General features: G+C 41.0%; 2 protein-coding genes and 1 long non-coding RNA gene across 7 annotated transcripts; 2 read left to right on the top strand and 1 right to left on the bottom strand.

The window, feature by feature from the left end:
* The first annotated feature begins 434 nt into the window (after positions 1–434).
* On the top strand, positions 435–13847 carry plekhn1 (pleckstrin homology domain containing, family N member 1). 2 transcript variants are annotated; one of them, XM_046056803.1, is made up of 16 exons: positions 435–602; positions 2403–2493; positions 2661–2822; positions 3665–3745; positions 4247–4337; positions 6203–6336; positions 6873–7022; positions 8298–8378; positions 8495–8570; positions 8840–8985; positions 9285–9437; positions 10209–10451; positions 11018–11173; positions 11560–11811; positions 12044–12104; positions 12983–13847. In XM_046056803.1, the coding sequence occupies exons 1-16, from the start codon at positions 529–531 to the stop codon at positions 13165–13167; spliced, it is 2136 nt and encodes a 711-aa protein (XP_045912759.1). In that variant the 5' UTR covers positions 435–528; the 3' UTR covers positions 13168–13847. The 2 variants fall into 2 exon arrangements, with proteins under 2 accessions (XP_045912759.1, XP_045912758.1); XM_046056802.1 differs by having other exon boundaries at positions 11557–11811.
* An 882-nt stretch (positions 13848–14729) lies between these two features.
* perm1 (PPARGC1 and ESRR induced regulator, muscle 1) lies at positions 14730–23911 on the bottom strand. Of its 3 annotated transcripts, XR_006825879.1 has the most exons (6): positions 23692–23911; positions 23241–23424; positions 19228–22698; positions 18883–19124; positions 16189–16305; positions 14730–15877 (listed from the first exon to the last, which is right to left on the bottom strand). XR_006825879.1 is itself a non-coding variant. In XM_046055338.1 (5 exons), exons 3-5 carry the CDS (start codon positions 22676–22678, stop codon positions 15762–15764), a joined length of 4029 nt encoding a protein of 1342 aa, XP_045911294.1. In that variant the 5' UTR covers positions 22679–22698; positions 23241–23424; positions 23692–23911; the 3' UTR covers positions 14730–15761. The 3 variants fall into 3 exon arrangements, 2 of the variants coding, with proteins under 2 accessions (XP_045911294.1, XP_045911295.1); XM_046055338.1 differs by having other exon boundaries at positions 18883–22698; XM_046055339.1 differs by having other exon boundaries at positions 18883–22695.
* Positions 18196–24161, top strand: LOC123974542. 2 transcript variants are annotated; one of them, XR_006825881.1, is made up of 3 exons: positions 18196–18278; positions 23200–23317; positions 23701–24161. It is a non-coding gene; the product is annotated as an uncharacterized LOC123974542 (long non-coding RNA). The 2 variants fall into 2 exon arrangements; XR_006825880.1 differs by lacking the exon at positions 18196–18278 and adding an exon at positions 18540–18758.
* Positions 24162–25838: the final 1677 nt, after the last annotated feature.

Here is a 25838-nt window from a genome sequence, read left to right as displayed (position 1 = left end):
CCAGATACTTACGTTTCAAAATGACACTGATGTGTTTAAAGTATGTGGGCCAATAACAAATATACTACAGTTTACAGTAATTTTTACATGTCAGGGCATGCCTGTGGAAGCTCCCATCTTCGCCTTTGATTGACACACACCATCCAGTGTGTTTAGTGACCACTCAGCTGCAGTGGTGACCCAACAATAAGCTCCATTTGGCTTCTGGAAGGTGTGAAATGGCACACTTTTCCCTGAACCCCCCTGTCTTTGTTGTTGAGATTGATTTAACAGACAGAGGCAGCACACAGAAGGTGTGAGTGCCCCCCCCACAGCCTGTGACACAGCCCCCAAACTCCACCCCTTTTATGCAGACACACTCTCACCGGTCTGACTATACAGCCCTCACCCTGCCCATTTCTTGCTCAGTACAAGTCTAACTTCAGCAGGGAGAGCAGGGAGCACACTGCTCTGGGATTACACTCTTCCATCACAGAAGGAGTACAGTTTGTCTTCAGGACAGCGCAAAGCCCCACAGACCACAGAAGCATGGGGAGCAGCATGTCATGTGTCCCACAGCACAACTTCAGATTTTCCAGCAAGAGTTTCATCCGCAGAAACAGGTAAGAATAATCCAGCTTGTCCAGTTGTTCTTACTGTTACTTGGTCAGTGTGTTTGCTCTACACAGAGCACATGTCATGCCCTTGACTGCCGTTTGTTATTTTAGTCCTGTGCGTTTCAAATGGAAGGAATTATTGGTATTTCTCAGGGTTTGAGCAGTGGGGTTAAACAGAGGCTGTGAATTTTGTGAGGCCAGGGCCAGTATCATATGGTAATACGGGATAGTCCCTGAGTCGTGCCTGAGTGGTGCCTGTCTGGCCAACGGTGTCAATGATCCAGTTACCATTTGCCTCCTCTTTGCATCTCTGTGAAGATGATCTGCCAGCTGTTAGTAAATCTGGTTTCCCTCCCAAATCAGGACCTGACCCATGTCATGATCACACATGAGCAATTATAGTTATTAATTGATAACATCTGGTTTATGAAACCAGACATATTAGTCAATATCTTGTGATCCAACCTGAACATGAATTGAACATGAATACAAGAACTGACCAGCACCAGTGGGTTACACTTCTTCTATGTAGTTTTATTGAATCCTCCAGGATTATATGCCTGGGCATGTAACAGTTGGTGCAGCCCACTCTGCTGGACCACCACATCTGATTCTAATTAGCCGCTGCTCTGTTCCAGTCTCTCCCCTGTGCTGTGTGATGATTCAGGATCTGGTTTTGTCAAACGTGCCAGGTAGCTCTTGGTTTTCAAATAAAAACAGAGGCAGGGCAACCCCTCAAAAAAAACCGTTAGGTTTCAAAAACCCAACGGCTCAAGTTTGAACACTGATACACCTTCAAGTCGGGTCGATGTTTCGGCATGGACAATACATTCAGTGTTCTTGTTTCCAGTAATCCCTACTTACTCTTTGTGTTGGTTAATCAGGCCAGGCTCAGGTATTCCCCATAGAGGAGAGGAGTGAGTCGAGGTTGAATGCCACAACAGTGATGTGGAGAATGTTGGGTGTGCAAATTCATCTCTATATTATCTACATTCCTTTTTCACTTCAGCATGCATGGTTATCATTTTTTTATTTGTGTATGAATACACTGTAAAAAAAAAAAGAGTAGTGGAACAGCATCACTCACTAAACGCTAATCAATGACTGATGCTGGACATGGACTTCCTGATTAGACAGACCTTGATTCCCACCATGCAAAGAAAAGCCTGCTTTGTTGGAGGACACTAGCACACATGTGTGCAGATAAGCAGATAAACTACAAGCTGAGATTGTAAAAGCAGCCCCAAAGCCTTATCATTGCTGTGAGGGAGCTTCCTCATAAAGACGTGACACTAATGGTAACATATGAGGGTCATGCAAAACAAAGAGGGGCATTGAATGCTGATTTTCCTATGCATATCCTCGCTTTCAGAAACACAAGACCTGATTGTTCTTATCATTTAAATGGCTGGCATTGACAGAGTTAGGACAGAGGAAGGGGCTTGGGTTAATTTATATGACATGAGGCACAAATCATGATTCAAAATCATGAATCTGCTGTGAAAATTAAACTCTTTCAGTGGTTCAAGATTCAATGTGTGACATTATGACTATGGAAAAAAGGGGAAAAACAGAGAAAAGTGACTGACCCTGAATTTGAAATGCAAAACATTAATGCAAAGACTGTTGTATTTAGGTCAACTCTCCATCTGACAACAGTAGATGACAGTTAACTCCCATAAGTTGGAAATGTTCCTTGTTGACACTGAATTTGGGAAGTTAACTAAACAGCAAACATAGAATAGATGGTAAACATTGTAGAATGAGGTAACAAGTGGCTTTCCTCTCTCTCTCTATCTCGAGCAGCAGTCGGCTATTTCGCAAGAAGAATCCCCAAGAGGGACAGGAGAAGTCCAACAGCATCATCAATATCCTATGCACAGTCACCCCCAGGAAGGTAAGAACCTCCATCAGCTCGTAGGAGATGGCAATAACATGAAAGTCAGTCACCTGCATACCAAACAATACTTCTCTCCTAAAAATCACAACCTGTGTGCGATTTGATTTTTATTGTCATTTATTGATGTCATGTCTAAACTTCACCAACATTATGACTGGTTGCAGGAAATGTCCCATAAAGATCTGCAGACGATAGACAACATAAAATGGGATCCTCCGTTTCCTTACGACCCAGCCAGTGGCTGGAAGAAGAGCAGCATCAATGTAAAGAATTATGGACGGATGATTCACAGCTCCAAAGTCCGTTTCCGCTTCCTCCACTGCCAGGTGAGTGGAGCAAAATAACTTTTTAATGACTCTATGTTGAAATATCAGGAAAGCAGCTATTAAAGAAAACAAAGGTAATGCTGCACAATCTTATTGTGGTCAGTGACCAAGCCTACTATGACACATCATGCCAGTCATCTATGTGAACCCTGCGAGTGTCAAAAGCAAACAAAAGCAAAAAAACAGGTGGAGAGTAACAGGATGTTTCTCTGCGGCCACCAAACACACTGAAACTTGCTGCTGACACTGACGTGGTGGCTGGCTGTGAATAATCCAATCGGTTTTCCACAAAGCGGACCGCAGCCTGTGTTTGGACATGCTCGCTTCTGCTGCGGTTGTGAAACGTCTCTGAGAGAAAACCTCAGGGTAGAGAGAGTTGCTCTGATCGCAGGGACTGATAGAGGACACATTGGCTCCTCTCCGTGGGAACTGCAATTTGTCAGAGCTGTGACACAACAGTTCTGTCAAAAAGTAGAAAGAAGATTTATTGAAGGAATGGCATCATGACGGCAAAAGAACACATTGTATTATAACAGAAAATTATACCACAAAGGAAGGAAGCAAGTATTACCCAAGTGTTGATAAAGAGAGGCATACGTGAATCATTAAAGATAGAGGATTGCTGTCAAAACAAAGTGGCTTCTAATCGCATTGTGTGGTCACTGAAATTCCTACATTTTGAGAATTCTCAGATCAGAACATTTCCCGTGGGTGCTTCTTGAATCAACAGATGATAGAAGAACAAGATGTTCCACTATATGACTCTTGACAGGACTCATTTTATCAACACTGTATCTGCATCTCTAACTCTTTCCCTCTTTCACCTTCACTTATCTCTGCAGGATGTACATGACTGCTACCTGGATCTCTTCCAGACACACCTTCATTTTGTCTCCAACAACACAACCGGATTGACATACCAGGTGAGTTTTATTTCAACGGTGGCGACACAATCCATCCTTCAAAATACCCAATATCTGCTAATATCTCAGGTTGATTTTTATAGCTTCAATACTCCTGTGGGGCACAGTTTCATGTTATGTCATCATACCTTTTGACATGCGTACCCTGTCAACCAGCAATGTGTTAGTAAACAGAAAGTATGATTCTTCTTCTTCACCTGTCTCATAAAGCATGTGCAGCCATTAATCATCATTTTACTGTCTGTTGAGAGCGCAACCCCCATGTCAAAAAGAGACAGTATACAGCATTAGTCAGAATACAGATGACGGCAAACGCAAGGCAGACATGAATAAATCATCACCTTACAAAGCTGACCTCACGGCCATGGTGATTAAGTTCTTTGTTAAAATTTAGAGCTGAACAGCGCAGGAAATTATGCAGATAATGCTGGTGGAGTGTGAATAAAAATTTTTTTTTTGTCCAAAGAAGCGTGATTGAGCTTTTTGTTGTTTTGTGTGCAGGGAACTCTTCCGCTGAAAGAACTCACCATCTGCAACCTGCAACAGAACTGCAACCACAGCCAACCCCAGGAATTCGCCTTTCAAATAAACGGTAAGTTTGTCTTCACTAGAAAGAACACAATCGGGTGTTGGCACTGAGCCCTGGAATGTTGTAATAACCTGTTTTCAGTTTTATTGGTTGTATTGAATTTAACTAAGAAATCAATCAGACTGGAAACTGATATTTACAAGTCAGGGCTGACTTTAAACTTTCAAAAAAAAAAGAATGAAAGGAAAACAGAGGATGACCTAGAGCTGGACTGAGAGTCTTGGTTTTTTCCCCTGCTAGTGGTCTGCTATGTTCGTCCCTCTCATCAGTTTTGGATCAAAGTAAGAAATCGCACGCTATTTTCAAGCTGCAGCATTTCCTATGTTGTCACATTCCAGTGTTTCAAAGGTGCCGCGACCCTCTTCACCTCCACTCAACCCCAAGACTAACTAGAGCTGGGCCCCCTTCATCCTTGGTTCGGGCCAAATCGGCCTTAAAGGCCCTGCTTGTTAGACAACAGGTGCACTTCAGTCAACCCAGCTGTCGCACAGAAAAGCCCAGCTACCGCTCTTAGCCTTGTCACTGTGTATAATCTATGGCACATTCCAAAAACTCAGCTCAGGTTAATGTCTGGTAGAAATGCCACTTAGCTTTTGAACTCTGAATGGACAAAAACAATCTGAAACTTGAGAAATAAGCTGCTGTGGTGACTAGATGGCTTTGGTCCTTGCTTGGGAAACAATAAAAATCAGTGAAGATAGGGATTAATGTAAAATGACTGTATTAAAAAAATCCAAGATGTGAAAAGTAAATCCCAGCTATCAAGAGAGTAGGGTATCAGTGTTTATATTTCTTAATCATTAGTATCTTACTGAAATATGAAACCTCTCTGCTGGTGTCTTTGGTGTTGCTTTCTCATATTTGATATTGCAATTTCTCTGATCAAACTTGTTATTTTGTGGAGCTGTATTTCAGTTGTTTTCATTGTTAAGTGTGAACCTTTCTTTATCTTAATGGAGGCATCACTTACAGGAAACATGTAGAGGAAGCATGATGAAATTCTGAGTCAAGTGAGAGATCTGATGTAGAGATTTCCTCTGCGAGGCCTGCGCCTCCTTCTCACTGACCAGAAAAATTAATCAGCTTTAGTGTAACGTGGTGTTGGTGAGTTAGAGAATGACAAAGCAAACACAACATGAGAGGGTCTGTAAAGATTCCCGGAAGCCTTCACAAGGTTTAACTTAACGTGACTGTGAAAGTGAGATAATGATAGTTAATTACTTTTAACAATTGTTAATGACCTCTGTAAACTGAATGAAAATTTGAGTGAGAGAAAGTCTCATTATGTGCTTTCAGTGCTAAGAGTTTTAACATCGCTCATCCTGCTTGAAATGTGGTAAAACATAACTTTTTAGGGGAGCGCTATGGTCAAGATCTACAATTTAGAGCTGGGATGAAGAGAAAGTCAACAGATGAGTCCAGAGTGGCTATGCTATGTCAGTGGGCTATGCCTCCAGACAATCACAGTACAAAGCCATGAGACTGGAATTAAATCTTTGCTGGTTATCTCTGGTATGTGTGGGACTGAGAGATAGAGGGAGATTCCAGCTCTTTTTATCCCAGGCCCTGTTTATTTCTCCCTGGTTAGCAGTCTGTGGGAGGGAGAGTGTGTTAAGATTTTTAAATGCCAAAGCAGGTCATGGGGGTTTTCTGCAAGACGCCTTACATGTGGCTTACAGTCTTGAACATGTGTTAACATTTATTGTACTTATTGGATAATATGTCCTAAACCTGCTAGGGAAGCAGATTGTGAACACCATTAATGATTTACCACCATAGCAGAAAGCTGTCTGAAAAAAGGCTTAGAAAGAAAAAAAAGCCTGTGTGACACTTTCCCTCTTTGACCTTGTGACCTTTGCACCCTGCAGGTGTCAGCCTCAACCCCATCATTGTCTACTGTGCCAACCAAGAAGAAATGGATCTATGGTGTGGCCTCCTCAAAGAAAATATTGAGGCCAATGGGGGCACTGCATTTGGACCTGAAAACTACACCAGAGTCAAAGTAAGTTCAGTATAGTTTTTTTGATGCCACCCACACTCCAAATAGCCTATGTTAGATTATATCAGGCTGCATGAAAACTGGCTCTGTGGCGCAATAAAGCTGAACATCCCTTTTTTTAAAATTCAAACAAGCACTTTAGTGTGGTCATCTTTTAATCCACCTGGTGGATTAGCCAGGGAAATGCTTCAACCCCTTCTGATAAAACAGGGTGTGTGTGTGTAGATTTGATGAGTCAAGTAGTTCACTGCTGGCGCTCCCTGAGGCCTGGATACTAGGGAGCGGCCTTGACCGCATCACAGCCTACATCAAACTAACCCTCACATCTGCAAAGGGTTAAAGTGCTGACTCCTCACCCACAGGTGGGGAAATGAGGAAACACATGAACCTCAATGTGTCACGGCGAGCCTTTATGATGAACAAACAAAAGTGTATATCTGAGAAAACAAAACCCCAAATCAACATGTTTAAATATGATTAAGGGCAGAGCTCTGTTCATATTTATTTTGCTGATGATTCTCTCTGTGTACCTACTGTAGCTCATCAAGGACGAGACTCTTAAGGGCAGAGAAGAGCTAAGGAATTCCATCAACAGAGAGCCCATCTATGAGTGGGAGGGCTCTCAGCGGGACAGCCTGGGCACCATCACCTATGTCACTAAAGTCCGGCTGCAGCACCTGCCCTGTCAGGTAAGACGTCACTGCTGCTTATCAAGGGTGAATCACTATGAAAGGTCACATGGAAATGAAACACACTATCTCTGCTCTTGCTTATTCATGGAAATAAGCAGCAGATTGAAACTTATGATCCATACATGTTTTTAAACTCTGGGAATTTTTCACATGATGAATAGAAGCAGGGTAACATCAGCTCTAAATCCAGGTGACTCACGTAGTTTTTACATTGCGCAACAAACACATTACCTCAACACAGTGTAAGGACTGAGGGAAAAGGGTGGAGTCCATATTTTGGCAAATGGCACCTCTCCTGCAGATGCAACACTAGTATTATCTTTATTTTCCTTCCACAGTGTCAGACACCTGCGACCAACTGATGAAAAATATACGACTCCTTGCTAACCTAAGTCAGACATGAGCACAAATAAATAACGCTGATACAGCTTCATATAGCAGCCAATAAAAACAGTAGTCATGACACGGCTTGCATGGATATCAGTAATTAATTCTCTGTGGGAAATAGCGGCAGCCCGATTGAAGTGTGTGAGATTTAGGGCCTGGGTGTGTGAGAGGCATTTGCCAGGCTCACGCAGTGACTCGACTCACCTCACAGCTGGAATGTCAGCTGTCTGTCCAGACACACCCTCCAAGAGGGATCCGAAACATAAACTCTCAGTCTGCCGCACCTTCAAATGCCCCACTAACTGGTTTGACTGAGGATCTTACTGGGATTTAAACTGTGCCTATCAACAGAGTATTAAGGGATAATACTAGAGTTTTTTTTTGTTAATGTTTGCACCAGGTCTCACGGTTGCCTCTGTCTTATCTTCACACAGTCAGGAGTGGACTGGAGTTATCAGGGCTTGTTCTCTTACCTTCCAAAGAAAGTAGTCTTTCTCGTACAATACCAAAGACTTTCCAGAAATAGATAAAAGACTGATTTGCTAAGTTTCTCTTTTACTTTAATCTGCCAGACAGACTTTTCCTTTCACCTTGCACACAAAAGGAGAAATTGATGTCTCCACAAGGAAATAATCCCTTGTGTTGCCTTAGAAATGTTAAGACGTATCTTCGTATTTATGACAGATTAGTTTTGACACCATAAACGCTGATTTAATTATGAAGAAAAGATAAAGGGGAAATGCAAACAAAACCTACATAAACGGTTAACTGGTATTATCTATAAATTACACTAGTATTCTCATAATGGATAAGAATAATTAAACACTGTCCCACAACTACACAAACACGTAAAGCTCACTAACAGTTCTAATCTTGTGTCCACAGGAACAAAATGACAGACTACTGGTAATGTACCCATCAACGCTGATCATCCTATCAGAGGAGAATGACCGGCTCTTTTATAAGGTACCACTGACCTCAATGACCTTTTACATTTAAACGTCATCATATCCGGAGCTGTGTGCATCCAGTGTATCCAGTGTTTGCAGCATAGAGTTGTTAACAAGTCATTACAATTACAGGGGAAACTTCCACTCAACATGGTTACCGTGACCACACCCTGCCAAGATGTCAAGCCCAACACCTTTATGATTGAAGGTAAATACACTGAATCAGTGAGCTACTCAGCTGCAATCTCTATAGCCCACTGGCATTTAAAAAGACATTAAAGGGATTTTAATGAGTATACATTCTTATGCATGTTTTATGCTAAGTGGCCTTTTACACGAATCCGCTAGCGTCACAGAGTGTAACCCTCCATGAATGAGCTGGTTTTATCCCCAGTGAATGATAATCTGACTGTGGCACATTCCAGTGAGCGAATCGACCGAATGACATGCTTTGTCCTCCCCCTCCTCTCTTCCCAGGGAAGCTGATCAACCCCATAGTGGTGTCGTGTCTGGATAGGGCAGAGTTCTGCGACTGGATCCAGCATTTCAAAGCTGCTGATGTGCCTGTTCTCAGCCCCCCGCCCCCTGTGTATGACATCATCTACACCCCGACGCACAGAGAGGTAAGGGCCCCGGGCCAGAAACAATTACGGTATTCACAGCTGCTGATGATCTATATCCACCTGGTTTATGACCTGCGGGTGGAGTGAATTTAAGAATGAGGAAAAGTGATAAAGGACACAGAACACATGGCTCTGCCTCTTTTGTAAATTAACATTCAGCATGACTATGACATGATTTATAACTACTACACCTTCTAGTACTGCTACTAAGTCAACACCCCCAGTACAAGTTTGCTTTGCTCATTTGCTCCTAGTCAAATATTTTAATGTATATTTATCTTTTGTCCTATAATCTCTAGGCTCCACAGTTTGACAGGTGGAGTGGAAACAGCCAAGGACGAACTGAGTCTCTTAAATTCAGCCAGTCAACGAGTGGACATGGATCCCACAACCTCCAGTTACCCATTCATGAAGACAACCCTCTCTCCCCAGGATACTCTGAACCCCTCTGTGTAAGTCATCTATGTACTACTCAACTTCAAGTATTCTTGAACTAACAAACTGAAGCAAACACGCTAACACTTCAATATTTGCTTGATATAAATGTGGTAGTAGTTGGTTTTACATTGCTAAAAAAACCTTGTGTATGTTTTGGTGGAGCTGAACAGCTACACCTTTCTTTTACAAAGTTAATTATTAAGTGAGGTCTAGAGACCAAAATGCTCCTGTTGCAAAAAGGCTCAGGTGATGATCCTTAGGCCTTCCAGCAAAGATCAAAACAAAGTCAGTCATCATGGGTCAGTCATCTACCCATAAAAAATCTTTTGGATGTAGGGAAATAAGAGGCTGTTATGATACGTTATGATTCAGCAGTAAAAAGTTAGCTTGTTAACTTTGGTCTTTTTAAGAAACACTGAAACACTGAAACACTCATTATCAGGAATTTTGACCAAACTCCCCCAGGAGAGGGGCTATGTAGGTTGACTACCCATCCAATTAGCTTAAAGTGGAGAGGTCTCAGTGCCCAGAAGGCATGTTGTTGTTCAGCTTCTGACCTGAACCACCACCTCCCGATTAAATTGATAGTGACTTTGTTTCTCACAGTGACTGTGTTTACTAAAAAACACAAAATGCTGCAAAAAACTAATGCTGTAGGGAGGCGAAACGGTTCATAAAGTTTGTTCTACAAGGACTCACTAGTTAAAATTCCTCATGTCACCCATGTTGTAAAGCCACAACTCTTGGCTGACTTTATCCCGGGGGTATGTTTGTTGTCCCTACAGTACAGCTCCAGTCGTCCCTCCTCAACTGAGACTGCCCACCTGGGTAGCAGGACCAACAGTGTGTCTTCCCACACCAGGCCCGAGCGCGACCTACGACCTTTGTCACTGCGCTACTCCTCCCCACAGCGCGGCTCCTACCTCCAGCCTGCTGAGAGCTCAGTGTCGTCTCAGCTCTACAGCATGCCCTACTCTGCCCTGCATCGTGCTAGCCCACAGCGGCTGGAGAAAGCCCCGCTTGTCAAGGTAATTCAGTCTGGCGTCTAACTTGATAACCGAATAGTCCCCTTGAGACAGTTAACTTATTTTACATGACATGTGCGCCGTAACTAAAATAGACACACCAGGCAGTCGGCTGAGAGGGGCCATGATGTATGTGGTGTTAACAAACTTGGTAATAGAGGCATTTGTCCAGAATTGAGGTTGAAAGATCAATCTCCTTGATGGTGCAAGGAATGAAAGCTCTATAATAGTTCCTAACAAAACTTAAAGCACCAATCAGAAAATATTTCCTGTACTTAGGGGGTCTCCCTTGTTACTATAGCAGTTAAGAGTGCACACTGACAGCTGAAAGCAGATTTGTGAGACAACAGATTGATGTCACACCAGCACTGCTGCTGGTCAAGACTGTTACTAATCCAAAACCTATACTTGGTAATTTGATCCTAAAGTGTGGCTTATGTGATTGCCTTCTGTGAACCCAGAGAGCGTGAGAGAGGAAAACAGACAGAGACCGAAGGAAAATTGGCAACTGATTTTCCTCATTGCTTGTTTTAAACTAACTCCTGGATCTGTGAATCTTTTATGGTCAGTCTAACAGCTGGAGCACCCCTCAGACGTCCCTGAACTACTCCCTGAATGCCTCCCAGCGCCACTCAGACATGTGTGCGCCCCGGCAACCCTTGTCGCCCCTGTATGATGAGCCCTGCAGCCCCGAAATCTACTCCCTGGATGAGGCCAGGCCAATGGTAAGTGGGTCAACGATACTGGATCCATAGGTTCAATTTACACCTGCGCAGCCTGTCTAATATCAAGCAGTGCACACACACATACGCACCTGTTCAGGGAAAAAAGATCAGGTGCTGTCAGTGCAGAGGGTTGGCCACCTGAAGAAAAGTCAGCCTCATTCACATGCATGTAAGAGTAACATCTAAATGTTTCACCATTCTTGTTTAATCACCCCAAACTAGCAACCAGCAGTTATATTTGATTATGTAAGAAAACAGGAATTATTTATCCCAAAATATATTTATTGCAGTTTTACCCTATTGACCAAAGATCTATTTGACTACCAGATAAAACTTTCCTCATATAGCTGCTGTGCTCTGACATGTACAAATCTGTTTTTTAGCAGCAAAGCTGGCAAGAGCCGATTCAGCACCACTACCACCACCAACAGCAGGAACTCCCCCAGCTCATTCCCTCCAACTTCCAGCTCTGCACCCCTCCCATGGGTAGGCGCTGCAGGAGAAGCCTGGGCCTGACTAACTCCCAGGGACAGGCTCTGGGCCTGGAGATGGAGACTCCTCAAAGCCAAGCAGAGCAAAGATCAGAGGCTGTGTCAAGGCTAAAGCTGCTGCCTGTGCCTGGCCAAGTGCAAGAGCAGGTGAGAAACACAGACATACTCATCTCCCAGGACACTCTGGTTTCTGGAATGCTGTCATACAACGTGCAACAGCGGTGTGCTGTATGGAAGCGTGAATATGTGTATGTACTTGTTCAGCAGATGATATTTGAACAGGTGCCACAGATGAAACAGATATTTTAGGGAACATGAGAATGTTTGTTATAGCTGATCACAGGAAGTAACTTTCTTTTGTTTTCACATCTGTTGTTAGATTCTCCTCCCGTCGAGCTCTGTGAAGAACACCTCTCAGATGCCTTATGGTTACTCACCAGGTAAGAACTGAAGGCATGCAATCATAAACCTGATGAACTATTCCTTTGTTGATGTGTGGTTTCAAGTTCAAGTCTGTTCAACTTGATTTTATAATAATATGATTATATGCTCCTGAAAAAAGCAATTTAATTAAAGATATTTAACGTTGTCAAACAAAAAATAGCATGGCTAAATAAAATGTATATTTCTATTAAGAAACAATGGGCACTCTTTCAAATCGCAGCTGTAACACTGCGGCATCATATTTCGTCACAAGTGTGAGTTATGAAAGTCAATACTGCCAGCCACCTTCCTAAATACCACCAAGGACACACAACATTGCTCACGCTCAGTTACACCTTAAATTAAACACTGCATGCACTTTGGATTGATTGAACTCTTGGGTCTGTCAGCAGGTAGACAGAAGGCTAAAGGCTACAGAATTGAAAGTGCAGGAAATGCGCAAATGTGCCAATGAAATGGAGCTTAGCGCAGCTCTAAATGCCATCTGTGTAGATGTCCCGTGTGGGGGAAGCACAGTGTAAGAGAACACTGTTTCACAGATTGACAGCACACAACTGGGCATGGTCACACACTTAGCCTATTTTATCACACAACTAGAACTGACCTGATAATAGCATTTCACTTTGATTTACAGATGAATTCTTACCTGTGATCAAATTATTTAATCTGCATGTTTCTGCTGTATTAGATAGAGAACATAAAAAATAATAAAGTTGGTGTGGCAGTGGCATGTTACACTACAGGTTTTACAGTCGGTTTATATGTTGGTACAAGGTCATTCACACAACAAGTACATTGGGAATTTGTTTATTCAGTTGGGGCATCTTTCATTGTTTAAAACTAAAAGCCTGGGAATCTTCTCTCACTCCTATAGATCACCACTCGTACCTTGAACCCACAGAACCAGATGACCAGGAAATGGACTATGACAACATTTGGGAGTACGACTGTGAAACTGGAATGATTCAGCCAACGTCTGGAATTTCGACACACTGGACAGGATTAGACTTTGGGGCCAGAGGCCTCGGTGCCATGGCAACCCAGCAGAGATGGTCATAAAACAAAACAATAGCCCGGCACTCGTCTGGACGTGTGCAAACAACAGATCTCTATCAGAGGGATAATAAAAGCCAACTAGCACGGCCTGTGTTGCTCCTGCTGCATACAGTATGAACCAAAAAATCACATGAACTGTGTTGTTAGATGACGGGTAGTCAAGCAGAGGAATGATAAGCGCAGGTATGAAGAGGAACGGGCTGAAAACAAAAGATTATGAAAGTGATAACAGCCGGACTTCAACTGTCTGTTTGATATGTAGCATTCAAGAAAGAATACAGCAGAGTGTACATACTGTGTAGCTTTAATGTTATTTTTTAATGAGTTATATAATTGCACTAAAGGTTTCATATGTAGTGCAAGAACCTCCAGTTTTTTTTTTTTTTATATTTAAAGTATTTTCTAACATGCTGTCCAGTTTACTTATTGTGATATTTTTGTTTTGTTTTTTGATTAAAGCTATAAAAGCATTCCATCAGGGCTTGTTATAGTAAACGATGTATATATTTGTATATGTTGTAGATGTATTATTTTATAATGCTACATTATCAAGGCAAATAGATGTGGCTTCAACTGACTGCCTTAAAGGTGCTAATATTACTATTACCAGTGTGGCTTCCTTTTTTCATTTTTGTTTGAGGTGTTTATTTATATTTGGAAATAAAACTGAAAAAATGAATTAACAAGTTTATCTCTGTTTTGTCTTATTCTAATGACACACAATAACGCTGCTATAATCGATATGTTTGTAATGTTAAGGTATCAAATGACAACGTGAAAACAATGTGAAAGGGGTCCCTTGTATTGATCACCTGAATGTGCAGCTCCCCTCAGCTCTGTAGAGCTTTATAGTGAATTTCAACTCACTGTTTAGCTGTCCAGCTTGCAACTTGACTGTCTTGGTTTCCTCTCATGTCTTTTTCAGCCACAGCAGGCAGCTGTTTTCAGAGAAAAGGCTGTAAAAACCCACTGTACACTACTACTTAGCACCAAACAGCAGACACACCAAAGTTAGTGACTCGCTGGTGAACATGGTGGAGCATTTAACAGCGAATGAGCCAGATATTTCCCTCAGGAGCTGGTGGAGATCAAAAACAAACCTAAAAGAGAAACAGGTGGCTAGAAGCACAACTCCAAATAAATGTTTACGTTGCTCCATAACTGCTGGATGTGTAAGCAACTGTTTGCCAACAAGTCATTGCAGGTACAAGACAAATCAGCTTTATTTGTATAGCACTTTTCAGTACAGGTAACAAAGGGCTTTACAGCAAATATTGTAAAACACAGATATGTTGAATTAAAATGACTATCACACACAGTGGTGTGCAACGAATAAAGCATAAAAAAAGTCAATGTACAATTAAAGGAAAATAACTTATGCATCATATAGTGGTTTGAATCCAATAAATAAAACATAAACACGTGAACATATAAATAATGGAGAAATAAAATAGATATCACACATTAAAAGCTTTTTTGTATAAATTAATCTTAAGAAGTGAGAAAAATTCAGTATGCTACAAAAAAAGTTTGTTGGTTGTTTTAAAGAAAGTAGTAAGACATGGAGGAGGTACATCAAATGAATGTCAAGATTTTATTTGGACATGAAAAACCAATGAGACACAACAGCAGACATGTTGTCCCTAATAAATGATGCACTCCCTTTCTGGGCCTTATAAACCAGTGAATCAGTGACATTTTGAAATGTCCGTCTAACCGTCGTTAGATGCACTATTGTTCCAAACTGCATCAAAATATCATCAGTTGTGTGTTTAAGTGCTGTGAGAATAATGTGATAGCTTCATGGACTGTGTTCATCAGCAGAAGGCTTTGTATTTTATAGCTCAACGTTGCCATCTGCTGGAGAAAAGTATGATCTGTGAAGAGGAGATGATCTACTGTATATATACACTTAGTATTATTATAATTATATAATACATATTACATAATTAATACTATCCTAAAAGTACTGTAAATGACTTTATAATAAGTAAGCTCACTCAGTCGTGATACCCCACCTTCTTACATGAGCATTCGTTGCCCTCTAGTGTTTGAAAAGTTTCACCTTCAGGTCTGAGGGCTTTCTAATAACAAGACATACAGCACACATCTCAGAGATCATTTTTACTGAAATACATCAACAGCTCACAGAGCAACTCATATGACAAAATACTGTACAGATATCTATAAATTATCTATCATGAAAATAAAATGCCCATCAGAAATGATTAGTATACTATTTTATATAACAGGCTCAAACAGCACCTTCCTAAACTCTTTTAGTGCCTCAAGTTAATCCATTTATCACATCTAACATCTCAACTCTGTACATCTCTGAGTAAACCTGCTTCTAATCTTTCTTCAGCACATACTGAAACCTTATTTACAAATGTCTAAAGCCATCTTTCTGATAAATATACAATGTCTCATCTTGTCTTTTGTCTTTTCATATATCATATAAATGCTCTGACATTAAAAGGTCAAAATGTCAGCAAATGTATTTCGCAAGGAGCAAAACACCTGCTGTTAAATGAAACACTTTTCCATATTCATTCAATGGAGAAATTAGAAACATTTGTGACATAGAAGCAGAAACGTTAAGAATCAGATGGGACGGCGTATTGCAATTTCTTCTCATTGGCTGCCGCCTCCATCTTGACATATTTACGCAGGTATCGGATGGCTGACAGAGCACTTACATTTGCCAGCAGAACTGTGTGAAAATACATATAAAAAGTTACTCACAAGACTTACTGAATTTATCTATCCATATAAAGGTGATTTTATTTCTGTGCTTTGTTGATTTTAGTATTTGCTGGGAGACACATTTACAGCCTCAGAATAGCAGTCCTTAAAAAGCTGAAACGAACTGTTTTCAATATGAAATTCAGTCAGTTATAACATTAATAGAAACATAGTGACCGCGTTTGACCGATTTCAGTTTTTAACAAAGTCTTTAAAAAGCAACATTTGCAGGTTTCCGTTATTTTAAAACGCATTAATGTTACATATCAACACACATACCAGCCTTCCAGGCATCTCCAACTTGTGGGTTTGCAGTCTTCAGCACCCATGAAGCAAATGCTATACAAACCAGACACATGTCTGACTGTCTGAGAGGCAGGAGGGGGACATCCAACCCTTCAAAGAAAGCGACACAGTATTATAGAAAACATCTTGATTCATTAATTCTGTCACACACACTTGTTCAGTGAGAGGTCAAGGGTATTATAATTGGCACTAACACACCAACAGCTGAGCACAAGCCTCCAATAATAAGTCGGGACTTCCTGTTGTGTCACACTGTAACCCGGTCAAACCCCAACAAGGCTGCTTGATGCTACTGATATTTGAAATTATGACTCTAGTGGCCTCAAAGATAATCCTCACGGGCTACTGCATCAGATGCTATATAAGTTATTATCTTAATTAGAGTTCACCAGACAATTTAAGAAGAGGGATTTACATAATACATAAAGACTCCTAAAGCTGCAGTTTTCCCTTCATTGCCAAACATGAATTAGAGTGCTATACAGGCAGCTTAGAGAGAGCACTCATTGAGTGAAGTCAAGTTATCACGTACAACCGTTCCTTTGGCTTTCACCACTACATGCCTGCAGTGCAGTCAGTGTCATCTGAGAACTGAGGTAAGAGAGTCTGTCCCGGTCACGACTGTAACAGCTGACTGCGTCGATGACATTAGCTAAATTACAACTGTCCACATGTGAGGAAAACACAAAGAGCTTAAATGAGAGCGGTTGAATACATTAACCATTATTGATACCCATTATTTTTTTATCCAGCAAAGGAAAAATGTACAGGTTGGATTAGAGTTATCATTATGGACCTGAATCACAAAGATTCTGTCTGTTAGACTGGTCCATAGAGTCAAACCAGTTAAACCAGTCTTCATGATGTTCTCAGAATCCTCTAATTCAATTTACAGTTGAACAAAGTTATTCACTATTTAGCCTGAAAACAGAACTAACAGCTGTGTTTACATGGTAACATTCAACATCACCTGTTGACTACTGAAATAAATACATTTGTGGTTTGCCAACACTGTTAAAAAACATTTACATGCAAATGCAAAGCAGTGTAGTAGTGATATGAAGATAAGAACTAATCAGCTTTGTGCAGATGATGAATTCAGGCAGCTATGTGAAGTCTGATTATCTTTGTAAAATCAGACCCTCGAGGTCAGCCCCTTCGGATCTTCCTCATTTTGCCCAGTGCATACTGGGACAAGCTACATGGAGATAAGTGGGTATAAAGAATGGATGAATGCACAACCACCATTTTCACTATAACAATGTCGGACTCACAATGGACAGTATTAAAATTGATGATACTGAACCAGAGATATTGGCTGTTTGAAATCGCACTCTAACGTACTGCCTGCTACATAATTAATCGGTATGTACTGCATGCTACCTACTAAATGAATGATTAAGAATGCCGTTACCAGCAGACTGTTCACACTTAAGCAACAGTCACATGACTGCATTACAAAATCACCATTGTGCATTTTAGGGCGGTTGAGTTTGTTCAGTAAAACTTACGCCGCATACTTAGAAATGACTGGTAATCTAGTATACACCGTTAATTTGACGTCACACTTAGCATGAATAGTACGTAAATATGTGATCCTGAACACAACCATTGTCTTTTTCTCCCCACATATTCTTCCTGCTTGTCAACACCTGGCGCCTGTCATGACCTTTTTATTTTGTTAAATGTCAATTTCTGTTTTACCCATTGCCTCTGTGTTTTTGTTTAGGATTTGTTAGTTGAGCATTGCTTCCTTGTTGTCTGTTTTAAGTTACATAGATCCTTGTGTATTGTCTGTAGCTTTACTTCCTGTTTTATTTTGTAATTTTGGTGATTGGTGTTTTTGTCTAGCTTTGTTTCCTGTCTACCTTGATTCCCAATGGGTCTCACCTGTGTTTAATTGCCCTGCCTGCTTGTGTGTGCGTATTGTGCCCCAGTATATATTGCCCTCAGTTGTGTTCTGTCTTTGTGGTGTCATCGTCTATGTTGAGTGTTCTGCCTTGTGCTCTGTTTCCCCGTGATTTGGATTATATCTGCCTGTTTGGACTTCTGTAACACCAAGTGTAAGCCTGTGAATTTATGTTGGACTGTATTAAAATATCATCAACTAAACCTGCTTTGCTCTGGTGTCCTGCATTTGGGTCCACATTCAGTAATCCTGCCATAGCACTCAGCCTGTCTGAGGGCACCTATGCTACCCACAATGTTACTCAACCGCTGACAGTTTGATTTGAGTGTGTTATGTTGGTAGCATCCTCTGCTATGTAGCCACGAGCAGCTAGCCTCAAGCAAAGACACGCCCAGACTTTTTTCCATCTTCAAACTTGAAGTCTTCAGCCCTAACCATTTATCAGACCTCACTCTGGAGCCACTAAAGGCTTCATACAACTTTTTCACATATGGAGTGGTGCTTTCCAAGACCTCTAAACAGAGTTTGATGTTTAAAATTGGTGCAGATCCCTTTTACGTGATTTGAACGTGAAAGCAGATCCAAGTCTTGTATTTTGAATTTTAGTGATGGAGCTTTGTTTACATTTTCATCGGTAAGATCCTAACTGTTAAATACTGCATGTTAATCTATGAGGACTTTAACAGCATTCTGTTACAGTCATTGGTGAACCAAATTCGTATCTATAATGATGCATTATTGTGTGAAACTGGACTCACTTGGATTTGAAACAGCCGTCTGGAAGACCTCATATCTGAAAGGCTCCTGTGCTAGTTGTCGGGAGATCCTGTCCTCCAGGTTGTAAAGCAGTGGATCAGGAAACATCATGTCTTGATTTCCAGCAGCATTTATAGGATGAAGTGTCTTTCGAAGGGATCTGCCACTTTGCCTCACAGGTACAAGAGACAGAGGGTTTGAGAGTGTCTGCTTTTGGACTGTAGAGCCAGTAGACCTAATATTCCTGAAGGAGAACGTGGTTTTCCAAAAGAAATTCTGTCGGAGGTCGCTATCTGTGAAGAAATGCTCATACATGTCTGTAGAAATCTGCGAAGCGCTTGACTTACGACTGAACCTGGTCACCACCCTTACAGGACCGCGGTCATCTTCTTCATCAGATTCCACAGAAGAATCATCAGAAGAGGAGGATGGAAAGAAATAATCATAAGCCTCAGGGAACTGTAGTTTTCTGTTAGCCAAGCGAGAGCAGGAAAAGATAGGAACCAGCTCCTCTTTGGCCTGATCTTCTGCTGTGATGAGAGGGTAAAAAAAGCTTTCTGTATCAAACTCTGAGAAGAAATGATCATAGGTTTCAGGGACAGAATTTCCACCAGTGTGGCAGGTGGTTATGTTATCTGTGGCTGATTGGCTGGGCATTGATTGCTTTCCCCCAAAGAGGTACTGAAATATATCTGTAAGAGAGATTCTGTAGTTGTCTGTCGAAGATGAAGAACTGTCCATGTCTTTGTCTTGCTTAGACATATGTCCATCTGCGAAATATTCTACTTTTTCTAATTCTCCTTCATCTAAGGTTTGCAAAGATTGGCCTTTCCATGTGTTGCTGAAAGACTGAGATTCCAAGGCATGTAGATTGTGCACACTTACGTTTTTAGAAATCTTTCTGAGGCACGTTTGAGCACTTCCAGGGAAGACTGGTTGAGAAATGTCACTAACCGATGTCAACATCATACTCTCAGGGTAAACATCAGCACCTCGACTCAACGTGACTGGTTCACTCTCCCACATTCCTCTAGAGGAGGACGAATTGACTGCCATAACAGAACCTGAACTTGAATCTACAGAGTTGGTGGATGTTTCCTTGGTGGATTGCTCATCCAATTGAGTAAAAAAGCCTGAATCTCTGGTCTCCTCAATTTCCTGTAAAGGTGGGAGGGAGCTTGGTGGAGCAGCTTTGCTGATGATTCGTAAACCCAGAATATCATTTATCGTGAGCTTCTCCATCTCACTCCAAAAAGAAGACATAGCGAACACTGAATGTTTTGAATTCGGTGCCTTTTCAGATTCACATTGTGCTATAGATGCTGTGATGGCATCTTCTGCTCCGACCACTAAATCATTATTTGAATCTATTGTTTCATTTAATACAGACTGGCTTTTGGGTCCAGATGTGCCGTCTCCTTCCTCATGTCTTGCCAGTAGTAGGGATGTTTTTTCTCCTTGACCTCCAGAGTCATTTTGGCTGACAGATAAACCAGAGCTTTCTGACATGTGTGTGATATTTTCATTTGAGAGTGACACGACAGATTCTGTGTCCAGAGTACAGCAGGATGATACTGATGTAATATCTGAAGGACTTGTTAGTAAGTTGTAAGACATGGACGATTTGGTTTCTCTCTGACTTTTACCTGTTAGACTCTTATCACCAGATAGAAAGAGATTCCCACTATGATTAGACATTATTTGTGATGATGCTAATCCAGCTCTCTCAGCTGTTGTGTTTTTCTCTGACAAAACATCAAATCTGGATAATGTGTGAGGCACCAGAGGATGTTCTGTTTGCTGCACTGCAATCTTTATATCTGAACTGGAGAGACTTTTAGGCAGACAGTTATTATCAGACAATGAATTTCTTGTATCTGATATTAATTTAATACAGTCCAACTGACTGGAAATTTCCTCTGAGAATGGACACACTCTAGTTTTGAATTGCTTGGGTTTTGTGTTGTGAGCAATAGAACCGCTCATATCACTTTCAGAAAGAGCAATATGAGTCTTTTTCACTGTAGAGCTATATTGGTTTGTGTTGTGACAGTCAATTTCCAGCTGTTGCTGGTGCTCAGCTTCTCTTTGACACAGTGCGTAGTTGTCTCTGCCAGAAATTCCAGCCTCCACAGCCAGGACTGACTTAGCAGTGGATAGTTTGTCATTTTGGCTGACTTTCTCAGTGGGATCATTTGACTCAGCACTTGGTAAAATACTGTGAGTTATTGATTTGACCTCTGCCGAACAAGAACCTTGATTTTGTTCATTTCCACAACAAGTGACAGAATTATTCATTTCATCAGACTGCCTCAGATTGTATGCGTCTTTCCTTCCACAGTTTGCTGTTTTTGTGGCCAGGTCTGATTTACCAATTACACTGTCACTCATTGAAACTGGCAACATAGGATACTTATTCAGTCCAGTTGGTTCCTCTGCCTGTAATTTGCTGCAAAGCTGCACATTTGTTGCCACATTACCACTGCCATTTTGTGCTGACATTACATTGTCATCCGTTTGACTCAGTGGGGTTACTGAGCTGACGATAGTTGCATTATTTTCAACCAAGCCTGTTTCTTTACACCTTCTCTGTCTGACCATGCTCTCTGGGAAACATTGGTAATGACTGTCAGATGGACGACTGTAGTGAGAAAGATCATTTACTTTTATCTCCCTAGCAGATATCTTCACTGGGAGATTGGTGGTGGCTGAATATGCAGTTAAAGAGGACATGACATTTTTCTGTGGTTCATTTAAATAAAATAAATCCTCTGATATACACAGACCAGAACCTGCTCTCCATGCATACTGCTCTTCCTCTGAGTCACTCTGCTTGACTAAAACCGGCCTGTCATATCCATGCACACTCTCAGCTGGCTCAGCACTGAGTCGTCTCTTCTTCTTTCTCTTCCTTTTGATAGAGGCAGACGGAGACAATTCTTGGCTCGCTGTTTTGTTTGAGTTTGTTGCGTCTGAATATACACTGTTAGGGGTTCGGTCTTCCTTCCATTTAACATTTGACATAATTTCTAGAGTACTCCATGAGTCAGTGCTACACCTTGTACTGTGAGTTGACTGACTAGTCACCAAATGTTCTTGATTAACATCATCCAGAGGTGTGCACATATTCACCTTCATCACTTTGTCAGTGTGAGGTGTTGTTTGTGAGCAGACAACCCCGTCCGGTGAGTCATGGGACCCATTCCGCTGTTTTGCCTCATTTACTCTGGTTTCTGTACAGATTTCCTCTCTGAGAGATAACTTTGTTTCAGGGTGAGCTGATTTGTTAGTCTTGAACAATTTACTGGCTACAGGTTCAGGGGAAATGTTGGAACCAGCCTCGTCTTTTTTCATTGTGTTATTGTTGCTGATGGTGTGGACAGTCTCTGTGGTCTCTTTGCCAAGTGCTGTTTCACCCCTGGCAGGCAGAGTGTTTAACTTGGGGATGTTTTTTGGCAAAGTACTGCTGCTGGCTCGCTGCCGCTCCTCCTCCTTTATTGCCTCTCTGTTTTTCCCAACTCTCACTTGGCTTGGCTCAGTAAGCCCCTCAGCCTCTGTAACATTTTTCAACCTTTCAAAGAATATATTGACAGACTGCAGGTGAATATCCTCCTCACTGCCCGAGAGGACGCTCTCCATTCCACCGACAGTGTGTGTGCTGAGGTAATGCTCCACAGGAGAGCCCTCACAGTCTTGGGGGGCGTCTATGGGGTGGTCAGCCTCTGAAAAGCCTGCTGTTAGGTCAACTTTCTGAATGCTCTTTGCAAGAATGGACCCTGTATCATCAATGTCACTCATCCCCGAGTCATCCACACCTGCTAATGAAGGAGGAAGCAGGTTACACTCCTCGCACGCCGCAAAGAAGCAATCCCAGTCACGGTCACAGATCTCCACACTGTATTCAAAGTCATTCATTTTGACTTAGAGTGTTCGATATAACCTGCAAAATCAATCAAAAGAGCTATATATCAAAAGTAATTACTGGTAGAAGTATTTGTATTTCTTTCAGGTAATCATAAAATTAAAGATTTTCAAAATTAACGTTAAAGATTTCGCAAGCATGAAGACCAAACCCTAAGTTGCAACATACATATTAATTTATGCAATTAAAAAACCACAAGCGTGTTGATTTTAATTGTACACAATTTTGCAACACAATTAAAAATATTTAAATAATATAAATAAAATGTAACAACTTGTTATAATATATTTCTAGCAATGTGATGTAATGTAATATTATATAAGATAATGTAATCAAAATGTCTTCAGGGCAGCAAATATCAGTATGACAACAGAAGTATTATTTCTCTGTTTTCTAGCTCGCTGCAGAAGTACTTGTACATCCATGCAGGTTTCCTACCTGACCCGCTTCAGCTGTGATCCTGGTCTACAGAAGGGGAAGGTCTAGGAAGTATGGAGTCTCAGCAGCACCATGATGTACGTCCTTTGGTAGGCGTTCTTTTGCACAAGCATGCAGCGCGGCAAGCCCCATGATTTGATAAATATAGAGCGGTGCTTCTGATCACGTAATACACGCAATGTTCCTAAAGCAGCCACCTCCAATGGAGGAATAATGTTTCAGAACTTTAAATAGCCTCTCCACTAGCAAACTGCTTAACTGGATACACAGTAATAGTAAGTTACACAGTTTCCTATTGTTTGACTTGGTACATAAAGCTGAAATCTGTAACGTAACATCTAGGTGATATTTATTTTTGTTTTAGACCTTGTTTTTATTCATTATACTGTATATCATGATATTTCATCAAATATGTGATAAAGAGCTCAAAGTCCATTAGTATCACTTGTACCTCTTGCAGCTGCTGCTGGTTCCAACAATTCAAGCCCTCAGCTGATACGGGTGTCAAGCCAGGTGTGCGTCAGGCAGCTGATACATCTCTGGTGTGATGTCATGGAGCGACAGTGGATCTGAATCTTTCCCATGAAATCTTTCCAGACGCTGCAGGAGAGCCACAAAGATCAGGGTGGAAGACTGGAGCTGCATTCCCTGAGACTCATGTGACACCTTAACCTTAATGACGGAAATGCAGACAAGAAAACAAAAAACAAATCATGTTCACTTCATTTGACAAAAAAGAAAAGTGGTTCTGCTAAGTTGTAACTAATGGCTTTATTAAAAGTTAAAGTCCACCTCCAGTTAAAAACGCTATTGTTACTTTGCTTGGAAATTTGAGTGTCACTGTGCAGAATGATGTCCTCTACTGTGTTTGACACTAGAAGGCTGTTTTTGCATTCATGTGATAAAGGGGGGAAATCTCTCTGTGCTCGTTTCAGTCATGTTTACGAGATTAACACGTGTCAGTACAAGCGTGATTTTGTAACATCACAACTAGTTTGGAAGTCAATCACGGTCCAGTGTGCAACTTACAGAAGTACAATGTGGAAACCTGAAGCCAACAGATCACAATGGAGAATGGACTTTTTTAGTGGAGTATGAGATGTCTTATCTGGCAGTTAAACTTTTGAAAGAAAAAAATATTAGCACATTTATATTTTTTCTGAAACAGGTGCCATTTTAAGACCTTTTAATGAAGTAATTGAACTTTTTGCAGGGAAACCATATCAGACAAATAATTATTCAAAGCAGAGTATTTTTAAGTTTCTAAAAACATGTCTATCTTCATCTATGGATCAATAAGAACAGCTTCTTGGATGGTGTATATCCTCCTTTAGTATAACTTGAACTCTTTAAGGCTCAAACCATCCAGTCTACAAGTATAAATATAATTATGTCATTGACAAAGGCTTCTTCCACTACAAGAAGGCATCAAATCTGGATCTGTAAATGTTTACAAGCTGTTAACAAATGGATTTTGGCCCGGATGCCATGCAGTTCTTTTCCAGAAGATAAGTGGTCCAATTGATTTCTTGAGTCTAATGTATAACTAAATATTTCCAGCTCATAAGCCCTCTTAGTTGCTTTTTGGAGCTAGGAAGATGTAGTTAAAAGCGCTAAAAAGAAGATGGACGAAACATCAAGAACATGTTTGAGCTTAGATTTTTTGCTACATGCATATACTTTTACAAAAGGTAAGGTATGAATTTCTATCATCAAAAGTTCCTCTGTTTTGAACTAAGAGTTCCTGTATGTTCTGACTTCTTGTCTTGCTATATTTACCATATTTTTTTCCTCTACTGTGTCTGATATGTTTTTCCTGCTTTGTTTTTTGATAATTGAAATCTTATGTGAATCCCAGATACATAGATTTACTTTGCTATTACAATTCAACTTTAAATTGAAATTTAACAAATGAACATCCTGGTGAGCACTGGGAGAGACTCTTGGGTAGCTGAAATTACGGCACAGATGTTAGGCTAAGACCAGGGCTAATTTTCTGCTTAAATGTGAAATCTACCATTAGGGAAGAATGACCTTACCTGAGTAGGGCTTGAGCCTTTGTTTACAACTATCAGTAAGATTTTGTAAGAACAATGTGATTACGGGACCATCCCTGCTGTCAAAATGTCACCGACACTAAAAGATTCCGAGATAAGCTATCACTCCTGATCTCATTATCAACTGTTAAACTGCACTTAACAGATGCATAATGTGCCTTGATTGCAGATGAATGTTCTGATTAACAAGGATGGGCTCCCATTGGTAATTTAGAACAAAAACACCTCATATGAAAAAGTTTGCTGCTTGCTGACAGTGCGGTTCTGCGAATTAACTATATGAAAAGTGGTAGATTCAAAGACATATATAACCCAGATTTTCCTTCAGTGTCAATCTACATTCAGAATTTGCATCTCACACTTTCACAGGCTGCAACTCCAGCCTTTATTTGCCTAATTTTCATCACTATAGCTATTTATGAGAAAACAGACCCTCTAATTAGCCAAAACACAGCCTGGGCTGTGTGCCCAAGAGGGCCCTCTCAATTCATCAGCTATGATAAAGGGAGACAAGCCCGGGCCTGTGTGGCTACTGCACCTG

Source organism: Micropterus dolomieu, linkage group LG08 (assembly GCF_021292245.1).
Source record: "Micropterus dolomieu isolate WLL.071019.BEF.003 ecotype Adirondacks linkage group LG08, ASM2129224v1, whole genome shotgun sequence".
NCBI classification, from domain to species: Eukaryota; Metazoa; Chordata; class Actinopteri; order Centrarchiformes; family Centrarchidae; genus Micropterus; species Micropterus dolomieu.
Note: the sequence above shows the minus strand (reverse complement) of the source record. Positions and strands in the feature narration are given on the sequence as shown.